We start from the raw sequence: 22052 nt of genomic DNA on the forward strand, positions 1-22052 counted from the left end.
AAGTCAACTACCCTGGCCAGCAAGAACTCCGGATCTGTCCCCTATTGAGCATGTTTGGGAATGGATGAAGCGTCGTCTCACGCGGTCTGCACGTCCAGCACGAACGCTGGTCCAACTGAGGCGCCAGGTGGAAATGGCATGGCAAGCCGTTCCACAGGACTACATCCAGCATCTCTACGATCGTCTCCACGGGAGAATAGCAGCCTGCATTGCTGTGAAAGGTGGATATACACTGTACTAGTGCCGACATTGTGCATGCTCTGTTGCCTGTGTCTATGTGCCTGTGGTTCTGTCAGTGTGATCATGTGATGTATCTGACCCGAGGAATGTGTCAATAAAGTTTCCCCTTCCTGGGACAATGAATTCACGGTGTTCTTATTTCAATTTCCAGGAGTGTAGAACTTTCGTGCATACCTTGTTCCTAGTGTGCAGGAACTGAAAGCACCAGATAAAGAAAAGCGTCTGTTGACACCGATGGAATCGCGAGAACTAGGCCATGTTTGCTTCACCCATGACGCGTGGTTTCGCTTCAGTCGCTATGTGAAGGCACAAAAAACAAAAATTTTGTCGACCGCCCATACGTCCGTCGTGAAAACACCTTGCACTATCAGAAAATTGTTGTGTTGGTGTGCCGTATCGCGTCGCGGAACAGTGAACGCTATTTTCTATGAAACTGTAGTGAAAAGTTTTGTGTTGCGAGCCATCGTTATTTCGCCTCTGCAGATTGCTCTGCGAGTTTTTCCGACTAGCCTTTATAAGTAATCGACGCCAGTGAAAACTCACGCTGCGACCGCAAATCCGACGCTGCGCCGAGTCTTTGTGCGCCTGCGCTGCGCTAACGCGCCCTGACCGCCGCTTTAGCCGCCGCGCTGGAGCTCCCCGGATACGTTGCGTGTACGCACTTTTTTCCACGCACTCCGCGGCTGCAGACGCACTGCTTTTAGCTCGCTCCGGCTTACCCCACCACCGAGCTCACGGCGCACGCACCGGCACCATTACAGCGCTAATGGGCCAATCAGGAGCCGGTGACGTCACTGCCTTGCGTGGCGGCCTAAGTCACCATGCCAGCTGGAGCAGCACCAGCGGAACTTCCGAGCCTTCGGGTACGGTCAGAGAAACCACTGGGCCTGAACCTCACATTCATTCATCAATTTAGACCGTAGATAGTATAAACAGTGCTTGACGTCGCTATTCATTGCAAACTATAAATGATACATGTTGTTCTTGTTGTGGTCTTCAGTCTTGAGACTGGTTTGATGCAGCTCTCCATGCTACTCTATCCTGTGCAGGATTCTTCATCTCCCAGTACCTACTGCAACCTACTTCCTTCTGAATCTGCTTAGTGTATTGGCTCTGAGCACTATGGGACTTAACATCTCTGGTCATCAGTCCCCTAGAACTTAGAACCACTTAAACATAACTAACCTAACGACAGCACACAACACCCAGTCATCACGAGGCAGAGAAAATCCTTGACCCCGCCGGGAATCGAACCCGGCAACCCGGGCGCGAAAAGCGAGAACGCTACCGCACGACCACGAGCTGCGGACGCTTAGTGTATTCATCTCTTGGTCTCTCTCTGCGATTTTTACCTTCCACGCTGCCCTCCAATACTAAATTGGTGATCCCTCGATGTCTCAGAACATGTCCTACCAACCGATCCCTTCTTCTAGTCAACTTGTGTCACAAGCTCCTCTTCTCCCCAATTCTATTCAATACCTCATTAGTTATATGATCTACCCATCTAATCTTCAGCATTCTTCTGAAGCACCACATTTCGAAAGCTTCTATTGTCTTCTTGTCCAAACTAGTTATAGTCCATGTTTCACTTCCATACATGGCTACACTCCATACAAATACTTTCAAAAACGACTTCCTGTCACTTAAATCTATACTCGATGTTAACAAATTTTTCTTCTTCAGAAATGCTTTCCTTGCCATTGACAGTCTACATTTTATATCCTCTCTACTTCGACCATCATCAGTTATTTTGCTCCCCAAATAGCAAAACTCCTTTACTACTTTAAGTGTCTCATTTCCTAATCTAATGCCCTCAGCATCACCTGACTTAATTCGACTACATTCCATTATCCTCCTTTTGCTTTTGTTGATGTTCATCTTATATCCTCCTTTCAAGACACTGTCTATTCCGGTCAGCTGCTCTTCCAAGTCCTTTGCTGTCTCTGACAGAATTACAATGTCATCGGCGAACCTCAAAGTTTTTCATTTCTTCTCCATGGATTTTAATACCTACTCCGAACTTTATTTTGTTTCCTTTATTGCTTGCTCAATATACAGATTGAATAACATCGGGGATAGGCTACAACCCTGTCTCACTCCCTTCCAAACCACTGCTTCCCTTTCATACTCCTCGACTCTTATAACTGCCATCTGGTTTCTGCACAAATTGTAAATAGCCTTTCGCTTCCTGTATTTCACCCCTGCCACCTTCAGAATTTGAAAGAGAGTATTCCAATCAACATTGTCAAAAGCTTTCTCTAAGTCTACAAATGCTAGAAACGTAGGTTTGCCTTTCCTTAAACTTTCTTCTAAGATAAGTCGTAGGGTCAGTATTGCCTCACGTGTTTCAACATTTCTACGGAATCCAAACTGATCTTGCCCGAGGTCGGCTTCAATCAGTTTTTTCCATTCGTCTGTAAAGAATTCGCGTTAGTATTTTGCAGCTGTGACTTATTAAACTGATAGTTCGGTAATTTTCACATGTGTCAGCACCTGCTTTCTTTGGGATTGGAATTATTATATTGTTCTTGAAGTCTGAGGGTATTTCGCCTGTCTCATACATCTTTCTCACCAGATGGTAGAGTTTTGTTAGGGCTGGCTCTCCCAAGGCCGTCAGTAGTTCTAATGGGATGTTGTCTACCCCCGGGGCCTTGTTTCGACTCAGGTCTCTCAGTGCTCTGTCAAACTCTTCACGCAGTATCGTTTCTCCCATTTCATCTTCATCTACATCCTCTCACATTCGTTTTGCAAATATCACAAACGACTCTGTGGTCGGGGCATCTGCAGATTCGGCTGTACATTTTGCAGCAATAACTCCTCAAACAACTTTATTTTGAACAAGTTTTACCGGTTTCGTGGCTTGTTGTCTCCCCATCAGTTGCATATAAACATTCAAACGTGACCGAGCTATGTGGCGCAGTGGCTAGCACACTGGACTCGCATTCGGGAGGACGACCGTTCAATCCCGCGTCCGGCCATCCTGATTTAGGTTTTCCGTGATTTCCTTAAATCCTTCAAGGCAAATGGTTCCTTTGAAAGGGTACGGCCGACTTCCTTCCCCGTCCATCCCTAATCCGATGAAACCGATGACCTAGCTGTGTGGTCTCCTCCCCTAAACAACCCCAACAAGGCGAAGAATACAGGTGGCCAAGCCTTCCTAGTAAAAATTTTTAGATCAACAGGGCGGACAATCAGTGAGTAGTAAGGCGAGGAAAAATCTGCATCCAATAATTAACCCATGGTAAACAACATGCTTGGACTGCTATATTCTCCACCATGCTGTTTACCATAGTTTGATGTTTATATGCAGATGTTTTCCCTCGCACAATCTGTTATTTGTTGACTGTCCGCTCTACGGACATCATGGATTTAAGTAAGAAGGTTGGGCATTCTGCGAGGGGAGTTCAATAAGTAATGCAAAAATTTATTTCTGAAAGCAGGTTGGTTGTATGCAGAATTCTAATACGCCATATTATTCCCGACTGCTCTCGCTAGAAAACCCAATTTTTCAGCCCTTCACAAGATGGTAGCTCAGATTAGTGGCAGTCCAACGAATGACTAATGATAATCTTTGTGAAGCTACTTGACGTCCAATAAACCAAATGCAAGAATGGAACAACACGCCAAAGCCGGAACCGGCAGACTCCGCTATGCCCACAGAATACAGTGCTTAGAGCGCCTGGAATGAGAAAGGAATTGCTACCACCAGAGTAGAAGAATCACCACCGGCCTACAATGAAGAAAGCTGTGAAAACTACACGACTTACCGGACAGCAGCGGCAAGGCGTTACATACACTAACCCCCAGGATAGGTAACTGGGGCGTTAGCGGCCACCAGGCAGGAAAAATACCGCTGGTGGAACTTAACAAATTGTAACAAACTGAACGCAGTAAATACACTCCTGGAAATGGAAAAAAGAACACATTGACACCGGTGTGTCAGACCCACCATACTTGCTCCGGACACTGCGAGAGGGCTGTACAAGCAATGATCACACGCACGGCACAGCGGACACACCAGGAACCGCGGTGTTGGCCGTCGAATGGCGCTAGCTGCGCAGCATTTGTGCACCGCCGCCGTCAGTGTCAGCCAGTTTGCCGTGGCATACGGAGCTCCATCGCAGTCTTTAACACTGGTAGCATGCCGCGACAGCGTGGACGTGAACCGTATGTGCAGTTGACGGACTTTGAGAGAGGGCGTATAGTGGGCATGCGGGAGGCCGGGTGGACGTACCACCGAATTGCTCAACACGTGGGGCGTGAGGTCTCCACAGTACATCGATGTTGTCGCCAGTGGTTGGCGGAAGGTGCACGTGCCCGTCGACCTGGGACCGGACCGCAGCGACGCACGGATGCACGCCAAGACCGTAGGATCCTACGCAGTGCCGTAGGGGACCGCACCGCCACTTCCCAGCAAATTAGGGACACTGTTGCTCCTGGGGTATCGGCGAGGACCATTCGCAACCGTCTCCATGAAGCTGGGCTACGGTCCCGCACACCGTTAGGCCGTCTTCCGCTCACGCCCCAACATCGTGCAGCCCGCCTCCAGTGGTGTCGCGACAGGCGTGAATGGAGGGACGAATGGAGACGTGTCGTCTTCAGCGATGAGAGTCGCTTCTGCCTTGGTGCCAATGATGGTCGTATGCGTGTTTGGCGCCGTGCAGGTAAGCGCCACAATCAGGACTGCATACGACCGAGGCACACAGGGCCAACACCCGGCATCATGGTGTGGGGAGCGATCTCCTACACTGGCCGTACACCACTGGTGATCGTCGAGGGGACACTGAATAGTGCACGGTACATCCAAACCGTCATCGAACCCATCGTTCTACCATTCCTAGACCGGCAAGGGAACTTGCTGTTCCAACAGGACAATGCACGTCCGCATGTATCCCGTGCCACCCAACGTGCTCTAGAAGGTGTAAGTCAACTACCCTGGCCAGCAAGATCTCGGGATCTGTCCCCCATTGAGCATGTTTGGGACTGGATGAAGCGTCGTCTCACGCGGTCTGCACGTCCAGCACGAACGCTGGTCCAACTGAGGCGCCAGGTGGAAATGGCATGGCAAGCCGTTCCACAGGACTACATGCAGCATCTCTACGATCGTCTCCATGGGAGAATAGCAGCCTGCATTGCTGCGAAAGGTGGATATACACTGTACTAGTGCCGACATTGTGCATGCTCTGTTGCCTGTGTCTATGTGCCTGTGGTTCTGTCAGTGTGATCATGTGATGTATCTGACCCCAGGAATGTGTCAATAAAGTTTCCCCTTCCTGGGACAATGAATTCACGGTGTTCTTATTTCAATTTCCAGGAGTGTAGTAATAAGAAGTTGAGGAAGGCTAATCACATCCGCCTTCGCCAAGCACTCCACTCGCTGCTCTTCGCCTCGGCGACACTACGAGCAGCAGCAACACGAACCCAAGTCACTGGAGAATCGCGAGATATCACAGTGATGGAGGTTTCTCTACTTGAACTGAAACGCACTCACCTTAAAGCCTGCAAGATCTGGTTTACGACGAGGTCGTGCACCCTCGTGACCACAGCCCTTCCCTCCGGCAGTCCATGCGCGCCGCCAGCGGTCCCGGAGTGTTCTGGCACTGAGCGGATCTGGCTCCTCCTGAGTCCCCAACCGAACTGGCCCACTCACACGATCCAGAAAAACGACGACGTCGCCCCAAAGACAGGGCAACAGTTACTATATATCGATAACCGCCGCTGCTGCCACTAGCGGACAGGCAACGCTTGCGAAACCGAGTGGCGCCAGTCAACACGAGAAGAAGACAAACAATCGCAACCATGCCAACTAAACGATACGGTCTGGCCTCCAACGGAGGGCGGAAACCTAAAAGCAGCACCACAGCACGGCTCAACAATAGCTGTCAGATTGCATTAGTAATGGGTATTTTAGTAGTGAACTAGAGAAATCGATTGTGACATCACAAAACACGAAAATTACCAGTGAGATCGCCCTATATTGGGCACCAATATTTTTTACTGAACTCGAGAAATTTTGTTTGAGATGTAACATAAAACTTACTAATGAGATCGCCCCACACTGTGAGCCAAGAATTAATGCATATCAATAATTAAATGAAATCAAACACAAAAGGCATGAAATTAAGGGGTTGATGTAGGAAGGTAAAGGATTGTTTGGATGATTAAAACACCAAAGAAATGTATTTATTTCAGTGCTGTTGACAGAACAGTATTACAAATCTCAGGGCCGACTTGACTGGGCGTGGACACGACTCAGTTATTAAGAGGAAGGAGGGGAGGGGGGGAGGGACGAATCGTCTCACCATCATTCGTTACGGTTCGTCGTGCTGTGCTGTCGGCGGCAGGCGCTGCGTCGCTTCATAGCTGTTTGACGCGAATCGGCTGCCCTCATCAGCAATCTCGTCGTTGCGGCGGGGACCATAAACAATCTCCGTGTTGTCTGCCCGTCGTCGGTTGCACGGCCGAAGATGTGCTATCACCGTGTCGGAAGGCGGATATTGGAGGTGGACGGAAGAGACCTCACGTCCTCTCGCTTCCGCATGGTCTCATCGACTACCCCTTCGCTGCTCATCCATCTCTCAGCTGAACGGTTCCCTGAAATTTTCGGCCTTTCGTCTTTTTCATTGGCGGACCAAACTTTCAATGCAGCACAATGACAGTTCGCCGTTTCATGGCCACGCCCCTCCGTGCAGGGTGGAAATTTCCTATCTGGCGAAGGCTGGCGTGTCCCTCGTGAATAGGCCTCTTCCTCGTGATTTCACATTCGTACGGTGTTTTCCTGCATTCCGAGGCTGTTGGGAGAGAGGCTACACAACTCCTCTTTATAACCGCTCTCTACGTGAGGCCTGGACAGACTCATGTTTGAGCTTCATCTCAGAATCCGCTAGCGTCAGTGATTTACAAGGAACGTCCTTACTGACTTTCGCGTATCCATTCTTGACGTTCCATGCTAATGGCTGCAGGGGTCCGTCAGTTCTCGGCACGCTTCTCATTGTGAGCCAGGCTCTTCGCAACATGTCATGTCCCTCCCTAAGAGAGGCGAAGACGTCCGCCAGCTACCCCCGTGTGCTTTGGAGAGTCTTGTCGGGCGCCGCCGCGTGGGGTTTCGGCTGCCTTTCTGCTGCGTCGCTGGCGGTGTGTGTCTCCGAACGAGGCCCCAGGCGGAGGTATCAGCATCGTACAATGTCTGCGGGTATATAGCAGGCCAGTGTGGAAACATACTCGTTTAATTCAAACAAAAGCAATTCCAGGCTTTCACCTTTCTTGGTTACAATTAATTTTACATATATACGAACAACAAAAGTTCAGAACCTGACCTTCCTCATGTCCTGTAACACAGTAGCACCGCCAAACAGATTTTAACTTACCCAACAAATCGGTGAACTGGTACACATGTGTTCCACATACGTAGCTAGGTTCATCTTTCCAGGTGAACCAAACATTTTCAAAGTAAAATTTTTGCGAGGTGCCGGGGCTAGCAGTGTACTAAATTCTTCTAGAATCTTCATATGGAAATGATGCTCTAACTCCGACTTTTGCTGTTGCACATGGATTAAGAGGAAACGCGAACTGACTCTAATCGACCCTGCAAGTGGAGTAGAAAAGAGTTTGGAACCTGCAATAATTTAATTTGATAGAAATCAATTTGGTAAATAAGTTTCACTAACGTGAAGAGAAATGAAAGGGTTGCTCTACCGATCTACAGAATGAAAGTTCTGTCCAAAATAACAATTTGATTTATTATGACTAAACTCAAAATAATAAACACAACACAGGAAACATTTACAATACGTCAAATTGGATACTCAAATAAATGCTGTAAAGGTGAGGTTGTCCGTAAACTAGCTTGTGACGTTTATGACCAAGTGCTATGTCGAGCCTTTTCCTTGCAACTCAGATCTTAAGAGAATCACCCAGCCAACCAAACATTAATTGCTGTTACAGTAGTGAGAACTCAGACAATGAACACCCAAGACAGAACCACGTAAGAAAAGACGGGAACAGGCGCGCTCTGCTGAGCTCTGATTATCACAGAGCAAAATTCCCTAATCTGCCGGTGCTCCGGACATACATTACCAAGCTGTCTTTTTAACTGCAAGGACACGATCTGGCCTACCAGAAGCGATGGCTGGTTGCTTCGACGTCCGGTCGTGGTGATGATAATGTCACGAGTATAGCCCGAAACAAATTATCCTGGTCTGGTTGTTCCAGACTAAAGACTTCCTATCAATACAAATGCGCCTCTGAGGGAGACGAAGAAGGCTCGACACACAATCACTGACGGTACAGTGATTGATTTTAACAAGCGAAGTCACACAGTAACTCCGATACAGTCAACTTTAGCCAAAACTGCTCAAGACGGACAACATAGGCCGCTCGTACACAGAACGCTCAATTGCCAACTGTACCCGGAAAGTTACGTTGAAGTCGAAACTTCAGAAAGTTCGTCAAACAGTTACAATTAAATGAAAGTATATTACACAGCCAACGGAAGGCAGGCTGTCCAGAGCAGCGAGAGCTCAGTCTTGTAACCTACTCCGACCGAAAGGCGAGAGCCGACCGCCACCAGAGCACCCATACAAACCGAACACAGAACATTCCCGCCACCACGAGAGTGGCCGTCGTTAAACGTTCCAATCAGCAACTCGAAAACTGGCTGAAAATTCCACTCTATTGCCGACGCACTACCATTCCACCAATGGAGATACTTGGCGCCAATTTCTGCGCCGATTTTGCTACGTCACGGAGCTATCCCGGGAGCAAGCGTATCACAGTTATGATTTTGCAGGAAACGCAGGAATTTGCCAGCCAAGACTGCCTGGGAACATAATGCTCAAAAATGCCCGTTACAATAATCGGCCAATCGCTCATTTTAATAGGAGCGATACAACTATTCAACGAATTCATCAAGAAGGAAGTGGTCCACCTAGATAGAATGTAAGCATTGAGTGATGAGTCCCGCTTCTAACTGAGCCTCGCGAAAACGTGTCTGGAGACCCCCCAGACAGCGGTACGATACAAACCTGTCACCCACCCTACAGCTCGACAGTCAGTAGTGATTGTCTGCGGTGTCATTTCTTTTCGTAGCAGGACCCCTTTGTTGTCAACCGCGACAGTAGTACGTCGCCGATATTCTACTCCCCGTTCTGTCGCCCTTCTTGGGAAGCCAACCTGGGCTTGAAGTCCAGCAAGATAATGCCCGCCCAAACACGCTGGGAGTTTGTGCCGCTTGCCTTCGTGCTTCCTAAACCCTACCTTGGCCAGCAAAGTCGCCAGATCTCTCCCCAACTGAGAACTTTTCGAGTATTGTGGGCAGGGTCCTACAAGCAGATCGGGATTCTAACACGCTAATTGCACAGAATTTGGCGCCATGTCCATCAGGACATCGAAAAACTCTGTAAATCAGTGCCAACAAGAATAACTGCTTCCATGAGCGCCAGAGGTGGACCAAAGCGTTATTCAATTGCGATTTCTCGAATAAATCATCCAATTTTTCTAAAATTGCAACCATTTGTTCATCCGTACATCACATCTGCTGATTTCCGTCGCATACGGACAGTGCCTTCGTACTCGTCTTTTTGTTCCGTAGAGTGTATTATTAAATAGAACACATCCCACCAACAACGAAAGGTTTATCTGCACGATGTGACTCTCATAAGTAAACGTTAGTACAGTTATTACAGTTGTATATTCGGACTGTCCGTAGCGATTCTAGTCGGACTTTCTTCGATCATCACCCATCTTTTATCTTATGCCTGCTTCAATAAACTGGGTTCCAGCCTTTACACTTACGTATCTTTCCGTTGCGATTGGTCGCGCTCTTTATATATGGCAGAAACACGTGTGAGAGAGCAGAAGGGGGCACACCGCGGAACTCACGGACTTCGAACGTGGTCAGGTGACTGGGTGTCACTTGTGTCACTTGTACGCGAGATTTCCACACTCCTAAACATCCCTATGTCCACTGTTTCCGATGTGATAGTGGGGTGGAAACGTGAAGGGACACATACAGCACAAAACTGTACAGGCCGACCTCGTCTGTTGACTGACAGAGACCGCCAACAGTTGAAGAGGGCCGTAATGTGTAATAGGCAGACATCTATCCAGACCATCACACAGGAATTCCAAACTGCATCAGGATGCACCGCAAGTACTATGACAGTTAGGCGGGAGGTGAGAAAACTTTGATTTCATGGTCGAGCGGCTGCTCATAAGCCACACATCACGCCGCTAAATGCCAACCGACGCCTCGCTTGGTATAAAGAGCGTAAACATTGGACGACTGAACAGTCGAAAAACATTGTGTGGAGTGACGAATAACGGTACACAAGGTGGCGATCCGATGGCAGGGCGTGGGTATGGCGAATGCCCAGTGAACATCATCTGCCAGCGTGTGTAGAGCCAACAGTAAAATTCGGAGGTGGTGGTGTTATGGTGTGGTCACGTTTTTCATGGAGGGGGCTTGCACATCCTGTTGTTTTGCGTGGCACTATCACAGCACAGGCATGCATTGATGTTTGAAGCACCTTCTTTCTTCCCACTGTTGAAGAGCAATTCGGAGATGGCGACTGCTTCTTTCAACACCATCGACCTCCTGTTCATAATGCACGGCCTGTGGCGGAGTGGTTACACGACAATAACATCCCTGTACTGGACTGGCCTGCACAGAATCCTGACCTGAATGCTATAGAACACCTTTGGGATGTTTTGGAGCGCCGACTTCGTGCCAGGCCTCACCGACCAAAATCGATATCTCTCCTCAGTGCAGCACTCCGTGCAGAATGGGCTGCCACTCACCGAGAAACCTTTCAGCAGCTGATTGAACATATGCCTGCGGGAGTGGATGCTGTTATCAAGGCTAAGGGTGGGCCAACACCATACTGAATGCCAGCATTGCCGACGGAGAGCTCCACGAACTTGTAAGTCATTTTCAACCAGGTGTCCGGATACTTTTGATCACATAGAGTAGGTAAGTGTTCACTTACACCGATCTGTCTTCAAGCACTGATATGCTCTCAGATCCACTGTGATGACTAACATCACTTGTGTAACGTACAGTTTGACCCAGTCCTAGAGCCAGTGAGAAGACTAACATCACTTGTGTAATGTAAAGTTTGATTCAGTCCCAAATCCAGTGAGATGACGAACATCACTTGTGCAATGTCCTGTTTGACTCAGTTCCAGATCCAATGCGATGACCAACATCACTTCTGTAATATGCAGTTTGGCTCAGTCCCAGGTCGAGTGAGATGACTAACATCATTTGTCTAACGTACAATTTGACTCCGCCTGATGGAGTCTATAAATGTCCTGACACACTCAGTGAGACATGGTCTTTTATTGAGGTGCTATCCTGTGGTACTGTCTACTGCTGGGTGTTTATGTCCATGTTTGGCGGCTGGATGTCCACTTGGGAATAGTTGTGTGATGTAAGGCACATGCATAACATAGTCCTTGTCGTATGCGCCCCCTCAGGAGTTTGTCCTCAAATTGGTTGCTCCTGCGTTGCAGCCAGCTCCGCGCTCTTCTATGTAGGCTGTGTCCCATATCTTGAGGAGGACACAGCAGACAACATACAGGGTTTGGAGGAAAATACGGGAACACCAGAAGAATGCATGCTTGAACTTAGCTGTAGATCCTAGTCTAGCAGGTTGCGCTGTTGTATTTGACCACGAATGTCACATGTGCAGTGTTCTCAATACGTTTGCACTGTCAGCTGCAGTCAGAACAGCGTTCTGTGAGGTTGTAAGTGCACTACGTCACAGCTAAGTGCGTTTGCATGCTGCCAAATTGTTGTTGCTCGTATGATGGGTGCTTCTGTAACCAAGGTTGCCAAAGTTTTTTGGTATTTCGAGAGGCACCGTATCGAAGATTGATAAGCATACGGCGAAACTGGAAAGACACATCATCCGCTAAGTGACAACGCATACGATAGCGTTTGTTGAGTGATCGTGACAAATGGTAATTGAAGAGGATTGTGACGAAAAATAAGAGGACGACAGCTGTGAGGTCACTGCAGAACTGAACATCGCACTCGCGAACCCTTCAGCACCAAAACAACACGAAGAGAGCGCAGTCAGCGTGAATATACAGGGCGAGCTGGGATTCCAAAATGGTTCATCAATGTTGCAAGTACGCATATCAAGAAACACAGTGCCGAAGCCATAAAACCTGAAATATGGAGCAGTGGAACAAGGGAGGGGTGTGGTTGGATGAGTCTTGCTGCACACTGTTTTCAACTTCTAGCCGAGTTTACATCCCAAGAGTGAAATAAGATGGGGGTAAGGTGATGATTTTGCCAGCCATATCGTGGTATTCCACGGGCGCAATGCTTACTCTGCAATGTCGTATTACTACCAAGGACCATTTGAGTTGATCAGGTCCATCCCATGGTACAATGGTTGCTCCCCAACGGAGATGCTGGGTTCCAAACGACAGAGAAAATGTTGACACAGCGCACATCGTCCAGGACTGATTCTGTCAGCACGAGGGTGCGTTGTTCTATGATTCCTGGCCACCAGTCACCACATCTCAGCCTTATTGAGCCTTTGAGGCCTACTTTGGAGAGCTGCCTTCGTCCCTCATCACTACCCAAACTTGCCATTATTTTGCAGAATGAATGGCATGAGATTCCCTTGAAAACCATACTGGACCTATATTTATCTCGCTTCCCGAGCACGGGGTCCCGAGTTCGATTCCCGGCGGGGTCAGAGATTTTCACCTGCCTCTTGATGACTAGCTGTTTGTGTTGTCCTCATCATTTCATCATCATTCATGAATGTGGCGAGATTGGACTGAGCAAAGGTCGGGAATTCGTACGGGCGCTGATAACCACGCAGTTGAGTTCCACAAACCGAACATCATCATCATCATCAACATCATCTGTACTGTTCCATTACGTGACGTTTGGAAGTCTTTTTAAGTGTCAACGGTTTACCTGCAGTGTATTAGTCATGACAATGTGTTTTTGCTGCTTCTGAATTTTTGTCCATTTCTGTAGCTCTTGTGTTAAATTGACTTCGTCACTGGTGCCACTGGCTCTTTCTATCTCCCTTCTGAAACCTAAATATTCCTCTGCGAGGTGGGGGTAGTGAGAACCCTGAAGCAGGTACCTTGCGCTGCGCGGTTTGAGGCGCCATGTAACGGATTGCGCGGCCCCTCCCGCCGGAGGTTCGAGTCCTCCCTCGGGCATTTGTGTGTGTCTTGTTCTTAGCACAAGTTAGTTTAAGTAGTGTGTGAGTCTATGGACCGATGACGTCAGCAGTCTGATCCCCAAGGAATTCACACACACTGAATATTTTTTGAACAGGTATCTTGAGGCATGAAAACGTTTCCTGTATGCTTTGAACCCTAATTTTCGGTTGTCACTTTGCAGCGACATTTCGCCAAAAGCGTAATTGATCAGCAGTGGAATACGCCTCATTTTTCCGCTGCTAAGAGCTGTCGTAGTTTGGCCTCGGTCTGGATCCGTCGGCTCGAGGCCACGTACGTACAGCTTCTTTCGGCGCCGACGGGGCACGGCGTCCGCGTTGGCTGTTGTAATGCAGAAAACGACTGCCGGCAGCTGGAAAGTGGGGGCGGGAAGGGGGAGGGGGGTGGCTAGAGGTAAGGGAGGGGGGAGGTAGACATTTACCCCCACCCCGGGCCGTGCTCGGCTCTCTGCGTCCGTCGCCGTTTCTGGGCGAGAAAACGCCGGTCTGAATTTTACATCAGCCCAGACAGTCCGCTCTCCGCGAGGGGCACGCGCCCAGAATAATTAACAGCTGGGGGGGGGGGGGGGAGGGAGGGCAGCAAAGGGGCGGGGGACACTGCTGTGAGCCACTGCTGCAAACTAATCGCTCAAAATGTCTCCTCCTCCACCGTTATTCGCCATTCCGTCAGCTTCTGTCTGTTCGATCAGCTCTATCATCTCTCTCTCTCTCTCTCTCTCTCTCTCTCTCTCTCTCCTACACAGACACACATACACACGACGTTAGCGATATAAGTACATATATCTTAGTATTTACTTCATTTATTGACTAATAACACAGGCCAACGATGGAAAATCGTTTTTGCTGAAAATACCTTATTCTTATGTTTTTTAAACCTTATATTAGTATTTACTTCATTTACTGACTAATAACACAGGTCAACGATGGAAAACCTTTTTTGCTGAAAATACCTTATTCTTTTTAGGGTGGGAAATCCAAATATGATACTTAAAAATCTGTATCACCGACCACTTCTTTACATTTTACACTTAAATTTATTAAATTAAGCTGTTTTTTAAAGAATTTAATAGCTTTTATGTAGTTAAAATAATTTAAAAAGGAGGTGTAATAATGTAGATGACCTTGGTAGCACTGCTGAAAAACATTTGCTGGCAAAAGAAAAGGTCGATTCTGTTTTTGCATTAACAGATGGTGTTTTGTTTACTGTCAGCCTAACCTCACTTTCCCGTTTCCTGTGCATATGCTCAGTACATTGTCTAATCGTGGTTGTAAAAACTCTCCTGAGAGGTTTGTGGTATTTGTGGTGAATTTGTGATTAAAAAACGCCAACGAAACATTACAGACTTTGTGAAAAAGGTTTATATATCATACTTTGGATCTAAACTTGGTGATCAAGATAAATATTGGGCGCTGCTTAAGGTATATTACGTGAGTGTTGAAGATCTGAGAAAATGGTCCAAAAAGGAGAAAAAAGGCTTTAGATTTGCTGTTCCTATGATATGGAGGGAGCCAAGAAATCATTCCGACGATTGCTACTTTTGCAGTGTTGGTATTAGTGGTCATAATTCGAAAAGCAAGACGGTAATAAGCTACCCTAACCTCCCGTCCCCCATCCAACCAGTAGGGCATCGTGTAGATTTTCCGGTTCCTGAACCACTAGATGATTTAAATTCTATTCCATCAGAAGTATTTTCTGATGTACAGTCTGATTTAGATGCACCAGATGATGATGAATTTGTTTACTCAGGCTGAGCTTCACGGTTTGATTAGGGATCTGGGCTTAACGAAAGAAAAACCTGAATTGTTTGGCTCTAGATTAAAAGAAAAGAACTTATTGACAATTGGAACCAGCCTGTACATGTGTAGAAAGATAGAGCAGCAATTTTCCAAGTTTTTCAACAAGGTGATTTAGTGTACCGCTCAGACATTCCCGCTCTGATGAAAGAGTTTGTATTGAATAAAAACTCATTCATCAGAGCGGGAATTTTATCGTGGTGATCGTTCCTCCCTATGTAGGTCGGTGTCAACAAAATATTTATCTCATTCGGAGGAGAAAGTTGGTCATTGGAATTTCGTGAAAAGATTCCGTCGCAACGAAAACCGCCTTTCTTTTAATGATTTCCAGACCAAATTCTGTATCATTTCTGTGACACTCTCTCCCATATTTCGCGCTAATACAAAACGTGCTGCCCTTCTTTGAACTTTTTCCATGTACTCCTTCAGTCCTATCTGGTAAGGATCCCACACCGCGCGGCAGTATTCTAAAAGAGGACGAACAAGCGTAGTGTAGGCAGTCTCCTTAGTAGGTCTGTTTAATTTTCTAAGTGTCCTGCCAACAGACTTTGGTTAGCCTTCCCCACAACATTTTCTATTTGTTCTTTTCAATTTATGTTGTTCGTAATTGTAATACCTAGGTATTTAGTTGCATTTACTGCTTTTAGATTAGACTGATTTATCGTGTGACCGAAGTTTAACGACTTCCTTTTAGCACTCATGTGGATGACCTCAAACTTTTCGTTATTTAGGGTCAACTGTCACTTTTCGCACCATTCAGATATTTTTTCTAAATCGCTTTGCAGTTTTTTTTATCTTCTGATGACTTTGTTAGTCGATAAACGACAGCGTCATCTGCAAACAATCTAAGACGGCTGCTCAGATTCTCTCCCAAATCGTTCATATAGATAAGGAACAGCAAAGGGGCTATAACACTACCTTGGGGAACGCCTGAAATGACTTCTGTTTTACTCGATGACTTTCCGTCAGTTACTACGAACTGTGACCTCTCTGACAGGAAATCGCAAATCCAGTCACATAACTGAGACGATAATCCATAAGCACGCAATTTCACTACGAGCCACTTGTGCGGTACAGTGTCAAAAGCCTTCCGGAAACCAAGGAATATGGAATCGAGCTGAAATCCCTTGTCAATAGCACTCAGCACTACATGTGAATAAAGATCTAGTTGTGTTTCACAGGAACGATGTTTTCTAAACCCGTGTTGACTGTGTGTCAATAGACCGTTTTCTTCGAGGTAATTCATAATGTTCGAACACAATATATGTTCTAAAATACTGCTGCATATCGACGTTAACGATATGGGCCTGTAATTTACTGGATTACTCCTACTACCTTTCTTGAATATTGGTGTGACCTGGGCAACTTTCCAGTCTTTGGGTACGGATCTTCGTCGAGCGAACGGTTCTAAATGATTGTTAAGTATGCAGCTAATGCATCAGCATACTCGGAAAGGAACCTAATTGGTATACAGTCTGGACCAGAAGACTTGCTTTTGTTAAGTGATTTGAGTTGCTTCACTACTCCGAGGATATTTACTTCTACGTTACTCATGTTGACAGCTGTTCTCGATTCGAATTCTTGAATATTTGCTTCGTCTTCTTTTGTGAAGGCATTTCGGAAGGCTGTGTTTAGTAAATCTGCTTTGGCAGCACTGTCTTCGATAGTATCTCCATTGCTATCGCGTAGAGAAGGCATTGATTGTTTCTTGCTGCTAACATACTTCACATACGACCAGAATCTCTTTGGATTTTCTGCCAGGTTTCGAGACAAAGTTTCGTTGTGGAAATTGTTATGGGCGTCTCGCATTCAACTCCACGCTAAATTTCGAGCTTGTGTAAAGGATCGCCAATCATGGGGATTTTGCGTCTGTTTAAATTTGGCATGTTTGTTTCGTTGTTTCTGCAACAGTGTTCTAACCCGTTTTGTGTACCAAGGAGGATCAGCTCCATCGTTTGTTAATTTATTTGGTATAAACCTCTCAATTGCTGCCGATACTATTTCTTTGATGGGTTCCCGGGTTCGATTCCCGGCGGGGTCAGGGACTTTCTCTGCCTCGTGATGACTGGGTGTTGTGTGATGTCCTTAGGTTAGTTAGGTTTAAGTAGTTCTAAGTTCTAGGGGACTGATGACCATAGATGTTAAGCCCCATAGTGCTCAGAGCCATTTGAACCATTTGAGCCATTTCTTTGAATTTAAGCCACATCTGGTATACACTTATATTACTAATTTGGAACGAGTGGAGTTTTTCTCTCAGGAAGGCGTCAAGTGAATTTTTATCTGCTTTTTTGAATAGGTATATTTTTCGCTTATTTTTCTAGGATTTGGGGATTACAATATTCATTCTCGCTACAACAAACCTGTGTTCACTAATCCCTATATCGGTTCTGATGCTCGTTATTAACTCAGGATTATTTCTTGCTAAGAGGTCAAGTGCGTTTTCACAAACGTTTACTATTCGCGTGGGCTCATGAACTAACTGCTCGAAATAATTTTCAGAGAATTCGTTTAGCACAATTTCGGATGATATTTTATGCGTACCTCCGGAATTGAACATGTATTTTCGCCAACATATCGCGGGTAAATTAAAGTCATCACCAACTATTATCGTATGAGTCGGGTGCGTGTTTGAAGTCAAACTCAAGTTTTCTTTGAACCTTTCAGCTACTGTATCATCTAAATTGGGTCGGTAAAAGGATCCAATTATTATTTTATTCCGGTTGCCAACAATGACCTCTGCCCATACTAACTCACAGGAAGTATCTACTTCGCGACAAGTTAAACTACTTGTGACAGCAAGAAACACGCCACCGCAAACCGTGTTTAGCCGCCCATCCTTTCGGAACACCGTTAGGTTCTTCGCAAAAATTTTGGCTCAGCTTATATCCGGCTTTAGCCAGCTTTCAGTGCATCTGTCTAGTAAGCAGGAGATCCTGGGTTCGCTTCCCGGTCCGTTCCACATTTTTAACTCGCCGCTGCTAGTTTCGCGTAATATCCCAGTGCAACTGACATCAGTAATCCCTTTCCTTTCTATCCTCCCCCCCCCCCCGCCTCCTCTGTCTTCAGTTCACATATATCACAGCTGCGGAATATGCGTGGTGTCATGTCGTAAAAAGCAAACACCACACATTCATATAATTGTTGAATTTTCGTCACTGGCCCATACCCATGGCTCGCAGTGGTCTTGCATGCTGCCTGTGCATGCTACCCACTGGAATTTTTTGATGTATCCATCCAATTTGGGCAGTACTGGCAATTAGAACGCCATCCGAACATTGGAAAAGCGTGTATTTTTAAAGAACCAATGTTAAATTAGTTATAGACATACTGTTAAAGATTCGATTAAATCACCACGAAACCAGTTGTGTATGATCACTTAATAAAGAACTACTAACGGCTAAAACGGCTGCCCAAAAGTTTTTTTAGAAGATTATCAATATTTAAAATATCCAGAATGACATTTTCACTCTGCAGCGGAGTGTGCGCTGATATGAAACTTCCTGGCAGATTAAAACTGTGTGCCCGACCGAGACTCGAACTCGGGACCTTTGCCTTTCGCGGGCAGGTGCTCTACCACCTGAGCTACCGAAGCACGACTCACGGCCGGTACTCACAGCTTTAGTTCTGCCAGTACCTCGTCTCCTACCTTCCAAACTTTACAGAAGCTCTCCTGCGAAACTGCAGAACTAGCACTCCTGAAAGAAAGGATATTGCGGAGACATGGCTTAGCCACAGCCTGGGGGATGTTTCCAGAATGAGATTTTCACTCTGGAGCGGAGTGTGCGCTGATATGAAACTTCCTGGCAGATTAAAACTGTGTGCCCGACTGAGACTAGAACTCGGGACCTTACCTTTCGCGCGCAAGTGCTCTACCACCTGAGCTACCGAAGCACGACTCACGCGCGGTACTCACAGCTTTACTTCTGCCATTACCTCGTCTCCTACCTTCCAAACTTTACAGAAGCTCTCCTGCGAAACTGCAGAACTAGCACTCCTGAAAGAAAGGATATTGCGGAGACATGGCTTAGCCACAGCCTGGGGGATGTTTCCAGAATGAGATTTTCACTCTGGAGCGGAGTGTGCGCTGATATGAAACTTCCTGGCAGATTAAAACTGTGTGCCCGACTGAGACTAGAACTCGGGACCTTACCTTTCGCGCGCAAGTGCTCTACCATCTGAGCTACCGAAGCACGACTCACGCGCGGTACTCACAGCTTTACTTCTGCCATTACCTCGTCTCCTACCTTCCAAACTTTACAGAAGCTCTCCTGCGAAACTGCAGAACTAGCACTCCTGAAAGAAAGGACATTGCGGAGACATGGTATAGCCACAGCATGGGGGATGTTTCCAGAATGAGATTTTCACTCTGCAGCGGAAGGCAAAGGTCCCGAGTTCGAGTCTCGGCCGGGCACACAGTTCTAATCTGCCAGGAAGTTTCATATCAGCGCACACTCCGCTGCAGAGTGAAAATCTCATTCTGGAAACATCCCCCAGGCTGTGGCTAAGCCATGTCCCCGCAATATCCTTTCTTTCAGGAGTGCTAGTTCTGCAAGGTTCGCAGGGGAGCTTCTGTAAAGTTTGGAAGGTAGGAGGCGAGATACTGGCAGAAGTACGAGGTGCATTCAAGTTTTAAGGCCTCCGATTTTTTTTCTAACTAACTACTCACCCGAAATCGATGAAACTGGCGTTACTTCTCGACGTAATCGCCCTGCAGACGTACACATTTTTCACAACGCTTACGCCATGATTCCATGGCAGCGGCGAAGGCTTCTTTAGGAGTCTGTTTTGACCACTGGAAAATTGCTGAGGCAATAGCAGAACGGCTGGTGAATGTGCGACCACGGAGTGTGTCTTTCACTGTTGGAAAAAGCCAAAAGTCACTAGAAGCCAGATCAGATGAGTAGGGAGCATGAGGAATCAATTCAAAGTTGTTATCACGAAGAAACTGTTGCGTAACGTTAGCTCGATGTGCGGGTGCGTTGTCTTGGTGAAACAGCACACGCGCAGCCCTTCCCGGACGTTTTTGTTGCAGTGCAGGAAGGAATTTGTTGTTCAAAACATTTTAGCAGTATGCACCTGTTACCGTAGTGCCCTTTGGAACGCAATGGGTAAGGATTACGCCCTCGCTGTCCCAGAACATGGACACCATCATTTTTTCAGCACTGGCGGTTACCCGAAATTTTTTTGGTGGCGGTGAATCTGTGTGCTTCCATTGAGCTGACTGGCGCTTTGTTTCTGGATTGAAAAATGGCATCCACGTCTCATCCATTGTCACATCCGACGAAAAGAAAGTCCCATTAATGCTGTCGTTGCGTGTCAACATTGCTCGGCAACATGCCACACGGGCAGCCATGTGGTCGTCCATCAGCATTCGTGGCACCCACCTGGATGACACTTTTCGCATTTTCAGGTCGTCATGCAGGATTGTGTGCACAGAGCCCGCAGAAATGCCAACTCTGGAGGCGATCTGTTCAACAGTCATTCGGCGATCGCCCAAAACAATTCTCTCCACTTTCTCGATCATGTCGTCAGACCGGCATGTGCGAGCCTGAGGTTGTTTCGGTTTGTTGTCACACGATGTTCTGCCTTCATTAAACTATCGCACCCACGAACGCACTTTCGACACATCCATAACTCCATCACCACATGTCTCCTTCAACTGTCGATGAATTTCAATTGGTTTCACACCAGGCAAATTCAGAAAACGAATGATTGCACGCTGTTCAAGTAAGGAAAACGTCGCCATTTTAAGTGTTTAAAACAGTTCTCAGTCTCGCCGCTGGCGGTAAAATTCCATCTGCCGTACGGTGCTGCCATCTCTGGGACGTATTGACAATGAACGCGGCCTCATTTTAAAACAATGTGCATGTTTCTATCTCTTTCCAGTCCGGAGAAAAAAAATCGGAGGCCTTAGAACTTGAATGCACCTCGTAAAGCTGTGAGGACCGGGCGTGAGTCGTGCTTGGGTAGCTCAGATGGTAGAGCACTTGCGCGTGAAAGGTAAAGGTCCCGAGTTCGAGTCTCGGTCGGGCACACAATTTTATTCTGCCAGGAAGTTTCATTTAAAATATTTCTATCATCACACAACCAGACTATTACTTTACCTGTCAGGACTGCATGTCTTGCCGAGTGTGGCTCCTGGACGGCTGCTGAGCGGACGTGTTGTTGTCGTTTGTCTGCAGGTGTGGTTCCAGAACCGGCGCGCCAAGTACCGCAAGCAGGAGAAGCAGCTGCAGAAGGCCTTGGCGCCGTCGGTGCTGCCGGCCTGCAATGGCGCCATGATGCGCAACATCTACCCCACGGCGTCGCGCGGCTACCAGCCCTACCCACATCCCAACACCATCAACACCATGAACAGGTACCCCCAGGTGAGCCTCAGCAGCACTGCGTCATCGCAACAACGCACTCCTTAGCCACCAGCTTTACACTTTGAATCACCACAAGGTCCATCCGTGATGGCTACCGTCTATCTAACCCCCCCCCCCCCCCCTTATGTCACACACCTACCAGTCCTGCCAGCACACAAACGCTATCTAAACTACGAACGGCAGAAACACAGCATGCACTGTGTCATAAGCACATCATAGCCCTTGCGAACAAGCATTATACTCTGTTATATTTTAACTAAAGTTCAATCTTGATCACAACACTTATGTCTCAATAACATAGCTGACCGGTTTCGGTTATATTTATACAGGGTGTTACAAAAAGGTACGGCCAAACTTTCAGGAAACATTCCTCACACACAAATAAAGAAAACATGTTATGTGAAAAAGTGTCCGGAAACGCTTAATTTCCATGTTAGAG

General features: G+C 47.0%; 1 protein-coding gene across 1 annotated transcript in view; it reads left to right on the forward strand.

Annotated features, from left to right (window-relative positions):
• Positions 1-1061: 1061 nt before the first annotated feature.
• LOC126209981 (homeobox protein unc-42-like) overlaps positions 1062-22052 on the forward strand; it is a 100909-nt gene continuing 79918 nt past the window's right edge. The window contains exons 1-2 of the mRNA XM_049939091.1: positions 1062-1103; positions 21428-21613. Coding sequence (XP_049795048.1) covers positions 1062-1103; positions 21428-21613 — 228 coding nt within the window. The remainder of the gene's footprint in view (positions 1104-21427; positions 21614-22052) is intronic.

The sequence above is a fragment of the Schistocerca nitens genome, chromosome 10 (assembly GCF_023898315.1).
Source record: "Schistocerca nitens isolate TAMUIC-IGC-003100 chromosome 10, iqSchNite1.1, whole genome shotgun sequence".
In the NCBI taxonomy this organism is placed as follows: domain Eukaryota; kingdom Metazoa; phylum Arthropoda; class Insecta; order Orthoptera; family Acrididae; genus Schistocerca; species Schistocerca nitens.